We start from the raw sequence: 9,249 nt of genomic DNA, 5'->3' as shown, positions 1-9,249 counted from the left end.
TTTGACTTTGAGTTGACTTTTCCTTGCTGCCTTGACTTTTTCTTTCATCTTTGACCCTAGGCTAGTCCTAGTGGTCTTCTAAGCTTATGTTGAGTTCATCTGTTTCAGGTTAAGCACCAATGCTTCCAAGACATTTCAAATTTGATTGAGTTGAATTGTTTATTGTGCTAACCTTTGTTTTGTAGGTGTGACTCACATGCTTGAGTCTTTGTGCCTTGCACAATTGGTCCCTCTGTGGTTAACTATTGGGTTATTTCCTTTTGCTTTGAACTGTTGACTTGTTTACTAATAAGTTTGACTTTTTCAGGTACACTTTAGTTGCTTTAGTTGCTTGCTTTGCTTTTTAGCAATTGCTTTGAGGTATAAACATTTCTTCTTCATGTAGTCTGGAGACCCGGTCTGTTATTTGACCGGGCAAACTGTCTGAAGTCCTCCTTAAGAGGCAATGCCTGTGTGTGTTTAAATTTGTCCTAAGCAGGAAAAGTCCTCATTTGAGGCAATTGGTGGAAGGTAGGGATAAGTAGCCTATCCCCCACTATTCAGTGTGTCCTCTCTTTGCTCCCATTACATGGTTGAAGCATTGAGATAAATACCCAAGATCTAATCGAGTCAATAATGTGGAGAGAGTTCCTACTTTCTGAACTCCCACACTTTCTTACATGCTCTCCCTGATCAGGGATAGAAGCAATGAGGCACACCCCTCATCTCCTTTTCATCTGCTTCACCTTAGCCTCTCAATGGCAAGGTTAAGAGCGACCTTCACCCATTACAGTGGACTTTTATAGTCAAACCCTCTTGTGTGAGCCCCCTTGTTTGGCTATAGAGTGTGTTGTTTGATTCTCATTGACTGTTTGGTTGCTTCATATGCACTTGCTTGCCTGTATGTTATGCATTTATCATCATCAATTACCATTAATGCATGAGCATCTCTTTTGTCTGTTTGACATCATTATTGTTGTTTACCCATTGAGGACAATTGTAAGTCCCACGAGTTGGCATTTGTTCCTATGATATGGAAGTGAGTATAAGTCCATCACATTGGCCACTCATCTTATCTTTGCTTGTTGTATTGTTTGTATGTGAGGATACAATTGTAAGTCCCACAAGTTGGCAGTTGTTTTCCTAGGATCATACTGTGTGTTAGAGTAAGTCCCACAAGTTGGCATCTGACATCCCTGTTTTGCTTTCTTTGTTTGTGAGAGGATGCAATTGTAAGTCCCACGAGTTGGCATTTGTTTTCCTATGATCATGTGTGGAGTTAACCTAAGTTCCACAAGCTGGCAGTTGACTTCCATATTTCTTCATTGTTTTCTTTTTGAGGAGATTAGTGTAAGACCATTGAGTGGCCTCTGATATCCATGTCTGTTTTAAGGAGATTGGTGTAAATCCAGCTATTGGTATCCGATATCCGCTTTTGTTTGTGAGATTGGAGTAAGACCATTGAGTGGCATCCGGTATCATTTGTTTGTTTATTTTATCATTACTTACTTTCCATTCCAAAGGACACCCTTGAATCATCCTCTATATGATCTCAAGAAGTGAACCTCCTGAGAAGCTTTACTTTCCATCCTCACTCATTCATCCTCATTGTGTCCTAGAACCTTTTCACACTTTGATCTTAAACTTGGCTTAGACATTGTGCAAACATCTTCATGTTTTTCAAACTAAAAACCTGGACCCAAGTCCTTGACTTTCTTCAAACTTCATTTCATAATACTTCTCTGAATCAATCCTAATCATACTCTGACTCCATTTTCATAATCATAATCAATTAATTTCACTCATTCACTTGTTTTGGCCATGTCCATTAATCTTTTCATGCATTAGCCGTAGGTTTCAATTATCATTGTGGTTGATGTAAACCTCACCTTATCTTTAGTGAGTCGACAGTAAGACTTCCGTACTGAAAATAGGGTTAACCCCTCTCGTACGTCGAAGCTATCCTCGCATGGTGGATGTTGGTTTGGGTCGAGTGTTCTCCCATTGATAATGAAAAGCCTCAGTGCTATTGTTTAAAATTGAATCCAACTCACTTTTGGAAATCTTTTAGCCGAACTACGGTGTTTTGATCCTTACCTTTGATGGAAGGTACGTAGGCAGCGGGTTCATCCGCTCAAACCCAATAAAACTTGTACATTCTTTTCTCATCATCTCACTCCTGTTTGCACAATGCATATGTCTTAACAAATAACAATCTTTTACAACAAGTGTGAAAAGGGCTCCCTAGGAGTACCTAGGACGTAGTGGGTGCCTAACACCTTCCCATTGCGTAACTTACCCCTTACCCGGAATCTCTGATCTTTTATTAGTTTTCTACGTGTAAAACTTCTTAGGCTTTTGTTCGCTTTTTAGCCAATCCTTTGGATAAATAAAAGTGCGGTGGCGACTCGAAACTTCATTGTATGCTTTGCTTATGGTTTAATTGATAAATCATATGGCGACGAATACACCGCTACAGTGTGTGTGTGTTATTTGTGCCTCCTTAATATTGTTAATTAAAATAAAAATAAATAAATCTATAAACAAAAAAGAAGAAACAGTAAACTATAAAGAAAAAGCATAAATAAATGAAATCCCAGTAAGGTGAGAATACCTTTCTATATGACAAAACGCTGCTGAGCAGAAATGTTATGGAGCACTTGCGATTGACGGTGGTGAATGTTACTAGCCATTATGGTTATTATGTTGAAAATTGAGATTGTGTTTATGGTTTAAAAAATAAGAAATCATGAAGGGATGAAAACTTTACTGGATAAATAAAAATGTGGGATATGTAATGTTTACACTTTTGACATGTGATGTATCAATTTGTAAAAATAAAAATGGTTGCTCTTGGTTGGTGAGAATATACGAGGGAAAGAAGAGAAAATGGTTGTGTGTTTCCACTGTGCACTCATGTTCTTCTTTTTTTGATCTTTTTTACTTTTTCTTTTCACTCAGAGAGAACATGGATCCAAGTGCGCCGCTCATGTATCCTTTCTTGTTCCATCATCCAAGTTAATATATACGGTGGTAATAGGGGTTTGAATAAATTTTGAGTGTCCCAAAATACCCTTAATATGGATTATTAGTGTAGAAATGAATTTTATAAAAAAAACTAAATCAAATAAAGTTAAACTAATTTAAATAATCAAAACTGAATCAAAATGAAAATATAGAAAATTCTATTGATTTACTTTGAATATTTTGACAAAAATAATAAAAGATCTCAAAATGAATAAAAATTAGGCACAAAAGTGTTCAAAAAATTAAAGTGAATGTGCTAAAATGATCAACGTGAAATAAACTTCTCGGAAACATGCATGTTTTTGTCAAATTTTGAAATAGAAAACGCCCGATAAAAATGCTCAGACGGATCAAAATCTGATCGAAAAATTAGCCAAAAAATAAATCGAGCACACCAAGTTAAACTACGTGAAACGTAGATTAATAAAACTGATGTCTGCAAGCTTGATTTTGAAATTTTTGTCTGTTGTTTTGACACATATTTGACAATTGATTCAACCGATATGTCTGTAGATTCGGAAATTTATTTCAACTAACATTCTAGCCATTATGCGATATGGAATGCATGTAATGCTATGTAGATATGCAACAACTATGATGAATGTATTGAATCGGGATTCAGGACCAAAATCAGGGTGTGACACAATCCTAAACTAATAATGCCAAACCGCATTGTAATTTTTAACACTCTTCTTGTGTGGACAACCTCATTCTTCAAATTGAATGTTTTCTTCCTTTTCATTTCAATCTTCAAATTATTTTTTCCCAATATTCATACTATTCAAATTTATAATAGTTCGAATTGTGAAGAAAAGTTCTTCTTAACATTGGTTAAAGTTTTGATAAAGACAAACACATCAACAAAAAGAAGACAAAATCTTATCTAAGAAGAAAAAGATTTAAGGCTAGCACAAATCAAAGAAAAGAATCAAGTGGTTAGGGTATGCATTACAATTCATATTATATATCTTGATGGCTAAGATTATGCATAATTTATCTCAAATCATTTGTGCATATTTCAAAATCATTTGGAACCAAACCATGTTGTTACAAGCTATATTTGAATATTTTCAAACAGCTGTAATCGATTACACAAAACCTATAACCGGTTACAACCACAATTTTTTAAAACAATTATGTGTTATTTTTTAACAAGTACAACTGTAACCGGTTAATCAAAACCTGTAACTGATGTCAACCACGAAAATTTCAAAAATCTTTTAACATCTACATTTGTAACCGACTACAGTATTATGGTAACCAATAATTTTTTTCATCAATTTGTTTCATTCCTAAAGATTGCATTGCTTCATGGAACCACTCCAAACATTTGTATTCATTCAAAGGGATTCCTATTGATGTATAAAGTATATACATCAGTAAAACAAATATCAACTCTTTCAAGATGTAGTTTTCAAATCAATTCAAACAAAGTTGTTACGTGTTCATATTTTTTCAAACATAACAATAGTAGAAATCTCTCACAAGGTGTGAGGGGACTAGATGTATCTTTAGTTGATAAGGGGAATTAGTATACATCTTTGTGTCATTGGTTCTTTTGCACTTTTATTTTTTGCTCAACATTATTCTAATCAAGTTGCAACACTTAACTTCTTTCCGAGAAAGTAAAAAAGAAAAGAAACTCGCATAAAAATCAGAAAAATCCAACAAGTCTAATTCACCTCTCCCCTAGATTACGCACTCTAATACTTACACGAATAACACACTCTTCTTGGCAACAACACTCACTCCTCTTGTTTCTTATGACCACATATCCAAATGACCCATAACTTTTGTTGTTTGATTTTGAATAGGTGTTGGAACTCATTGACATTTTATTATGAAAATGATGGTCTGGATGAAGAGGAATCTTGGAGAAATTTGGAAGAAGAAGGTGAATAGTAAACCTACCCAATTTCAAAAAATTTGTGAATGATAAAATGTGGCTTACACCGTTAATATAATCCCTTGTTGAGTCACTAATGTGAGTTAAGCCTTGTTGTCATGCCACATCATCACAATTAACGTTTTTTAGTCAATTTAACGGTAAGGATTAAGTTAGTTAACATAACCAGTGATAAGAGACTAATTTGTAACGTTTATTAGATAAGAGATTAAAGTGAAATCTGAAATTAAATCAAAGAACTTCAACACTAATTAAATTATTCATTTCACATATTAAGGATTTAAGATTTATTAATCATCTTTATGTTCTTCAACTATTCATGGTTTAATATTGATGTTAAAAGAAAAATAAATATTAGAATATTTAATTTTAAAATTCAATTAATAAATAACCATGGTTGGTTCATATTTAGTTTAAGTTTGATTAATTGCATCTTGGTCTGGTTTTAAAACCGTTCATAAATACAGATTCTATATTAACTTTCTAATGTAATGATTAATTTATTTTAACTTCAATTCAATCAATTTAGTTCCATGGTTGATTCAATGATTTTCTTAAACAATCTTACTTAAAAGGCACCCAATATGTTTCCCATCAACTAGTAAGAAGAAACTTAACAAATGACTTCTGATTGAGAGCAAATAATCTGACCTTATACTCACATGCCATTTTAAAATTATACATAAACTTTAGTGTAAATTATTAATGTGGTTGGTGCCTCTCTCTCATCTATCATTGGGGGTATCCTTTATTTATGTTTTGAAACATAAAATAAAAAACATGAAGAAACAAACACAATAATCATATACACAAATTAAAATATTATCACAATTTTTGTCTCTAAAAAGATGATACTATCAATTTGGCACCCCATCATGAAATCAAAAAATATCCATCACTCACCTAATACCATCCCTTTCCCTTTATAATCACGTTGCCTATATCTTACTATACAACTTTTCTTCACTTCCAAATATTTCTTCCATTCAACTACATAATACACTTCAAACAGAAACATAATTCCTAATTGAAAGAAATTTAGCTTACAAAATTGCTAGCAGAAAGTAAATAAAATTGATTAGTTGGTCTTTCTTCATCCTATTCAAAACTTCTAGATGAATACCCCAACCAACAACAATATCAATAAAATTCTTATTTATATGATCAAAATTTAATTTACCTTACAACATGTAATGGAAGAAATTCATGCAACATTTTTCAAATGCATAAGTTGGCAAATGGAAGAAAATTTTGATACAATCAATTGTCCTTACCATTATGTTTGTGACAAAACCTACCCTCCAAATTACCCTCTTTTTGTTGATATCTTAGTCCTTCTCTTCACAACATGTTCTTATTTTTTCACTCTTGTAATTGTGATTATGAATATCATCTCAAGAAAAGAAAAAATATTTTTGATTCAATCAAAAAGGTTTCTTTTACCTTCTGGTCCTATATCTCTTCCACTTATAATCTTAATCTTTGCAAAGGGTCATCAAATCAACACAATTTTCCCACTTTCTTGTTTCGGTCCGGCGATTCTTCTATTGGTTCTGATTTCTTCATTATCCTTTGATAATGAAGATGATTATAATGATATTAAGTACACTTTCTTTGCAGCATCAACCGTTTCTGGAATTTTGCATGCAAGTTTATATTTGGATTCGGTTGTGTTACCTTATTATACCGGTTACGACGCGTTGATGTCTTCGACACTTTCGGGTGAATGTGCTACATGTGTTTGTAGGAAAGAAGCTTTGGTTGTTGGAGGGAAATTAGTGAAGTACAAAGGTTGGTCAATGACAACATTTTTTGTTGTTGGTGTTCTTTGTTTGAGGATTTTATGTAAAATATATGGAGAAAATGTTGGGAAATTTGTGTCTAGGATTAAAGTGTTGATGGAAAGGTTAAGTTGGGTTTTAATAAGTTTGGATTGTGTTTATTTGATGGTATATTTACCACAAGAAAGAGTAATGTTGAGAGTTGTTGTTTTTGGAGGTATATTTGTTTTGATTTTGCTTCATGTCCTCAAAGAGGCTTGTAGTCAAATTTACATGATGGTTTATGTGGTTGAAAATTTGAGATTGGCATCAATGTCAACACCAATTCAAACAGCTTAACAAAAAAAATTGTAATGTCAAAACCAAAATGGATTTTAGGACATCAAAATCAAAATTGTAATATATATACAAATTGAGTCTTTGTTTTTTCTTGACATGGTTCTATTTGCTTTTGTATATAGGTTTTGAATTATATCATATTTGACCTTCTTTTCTTCTTCTTTCCTATAGTCTAGCTTTGATATAAAGATTTATTCCCTAACATGTGTAATAACATTAAGGATTAAAAAAAACATAAGTAGAGGTGTAAAAATGACCCGATCTAATGGGCTGGCTCATTAGTCCGTACTTTTTAGAGATTTCTCATTGAATCCTTAATATTACTCTCAAACCTTTAAATTTTTGAAAATGCCCCTTTCTTAGTATTTAGATTTCAAAATTCGGACGCAGGAAATGTAAAAATAAAGTTTAGAATTTTGGGTGTGTTTAAGGTGAACTTGAGTATTCTTATAATATATAGTGCATTCGAATTTTGAAATTTTGACAGTTATTTATGCATTAGGTGTATTTCGGGTGAACTTGAGCTCTATTGTAATATGTTGTGTGTCTAGTTTTAAAACTCGGGAAAAGATATACGTGCATTGGATGCGTTTTAGGTGAATTTGAACTATGGTAATATGTCGTGCTTTCAGATTTCAAAATCCAGACAGGGACATTTTCGAAAATTCCACAATGTTTGAGAGTAGTATTAAGGGTGCAATTAACAACCCTACATTTTAGGGGATTACTCTTTCCATCCTTAGGGGGGTGCTCCTCCACCCCCGTGAAAAATCACAGTTATCCCTAGCATCCAAAGATGAATCTTCGGATGCACCTTTTTTTTACACATTCCTCAGCCATAATGGATGGGAAACCCTTATTTTGTTAAAAAAATTATCTGAAGATGCATCTCCATATAAACTCATAATGGTCCATAGATGCATCTCAAGATCATTTCCTATTAATTATAAGCAACGCAAATTGATGAGAAACCCTTAATTCGTTAAAATTTATGTTTAGAGATAAGGATTTGCGCATAAATTGAAGTGGGAGATTTGTGCCATTGAAATACACAAATGCAAGATGGGGATATATATTCATTTTGATTTTTGTAAAGAACATGGAATGAGAAATATTTATTTATAGAATTTTTAGATCAATTAGGATCTTACAAGCCACATCATACAAACCGGATAAATTTCAGAGATGCATATCCGTATACGCCTTATTTTTTTCCTTCAAAAATAAGGGTCTTTAAGGAGATGCACATCCGTATCGTCCTCGATTTTATTTTATTTTTTAATAATTAAAAGATGTGTTCGGAGATACATCTTCGGATCCACCCAAACCACATTTCATACAAAACCAATGTATGATGCAGTGTAGAATTTAGACACACAAAAATTGTCCAAAAATTACCATCCAATTTTATAACATTATGGACAACATTACATACAAAAAACAAGTTACATTGTTAGATTAAAACTAAAATTTATTAAAACATGTGTCACTATCTAAATATAGTGGTGGTTCCTTCTTTTACATTTCCTTTTATTTGATTCTCTTTCAATGTCACTTAACTTGGTGAACTCTTCCATCCTTTCCAGAAAGTGATCCGACCAAGTTTCAACATCTTGTGTGGAATGTGTCGTCCACTCTGGTGATGTCTTTGGTATAGGACAACCCAGTTTCAAATAAACTTGAACAAAATATTGTGTTTTTGAGAGCCAACCAATACATATGATCGGTTTGGATGGATTTTGAGGTAGTCTGCCTACTCTGAAGTGGAAAAAATGTTTCTAATAAACTATATTGTGTTAAATCAATACACACCCTATCATAAGAACTTGCAATAAGATGTCCCATTTCTGGGAAGGACATCAATTTTTTAAACGGTGTCGAACCACTAACACGATGAGCAAGAGTATTGAAAATTGCATTGTAATTTTCTTTTGTCTTGTATAGCTTTATGTATGAATTCATATGTGTCGTCATCTCTTGTATAAGCTGATGGAAGACTAATTGGTGGTCCTCTTTTCCTTTACCGAGTAAACCAAAAACAGCTCGAAAACCACAATTTGCATCACCTTTAACATCTACAATCTGCTCGATGTATTTGGGCATAAAAAAACGACATCTCTTCAATGTGAATGATTTTTGGTAACGAGGGTGGGAGGCATGGTTTTCTAATGTGAGCACCCTTGTATACTATTTTTTTAGATATAGGAGTTGAAGAAT

The 9,249-nt window shown here is 33.1% G+C and overlaps 1 protein-coding gene across 1 annotated transcript; it reads left to right on the top strand.

The window, feature by feature from the left end:
* Nucleotides 1-5,934: 5,934 nt before the first annotated feature.
* Nucleotides 5,935-7,127, top strand: LOC127097641 (uncharacterized). The gene has a single exon (XM_051036137.1). It carries the CDS (start codon nucleotides 6,106-6,108, stop codon nucleotides 7,030-7,032), a length of 927 nt encoding a protein of 308 aa, XP_050892094.1. The 5' UTR covers nucleotides 5,935-6,105; the 3' UTR covers nucleotides 7,033-7,127.
* Nucleotides 7,128-9,249: the final 2,122 nt, after the last annotated feature.

Source organism: Lathyrus oleraceus, chromosome 6, assembly GCF_024323335.1.
Source record: "Lathyrus oleraceus cultivar Zhongwan6 chromosome 6, CAAS_Psat_ZW6_1.0, whole genome shotgun sequence".
Lineage (NCBI taxonomy): Eukaryota > Viridiplantae > Streptophyta > Magnoliopsida > Fabales > Fabaceae > Lathyrus > Lathyrus oleraceus.
Note: the sequence above shows the minus strand (reverse complement) of the source record. Positions and strands in the feature narration are given on the sequence as shown.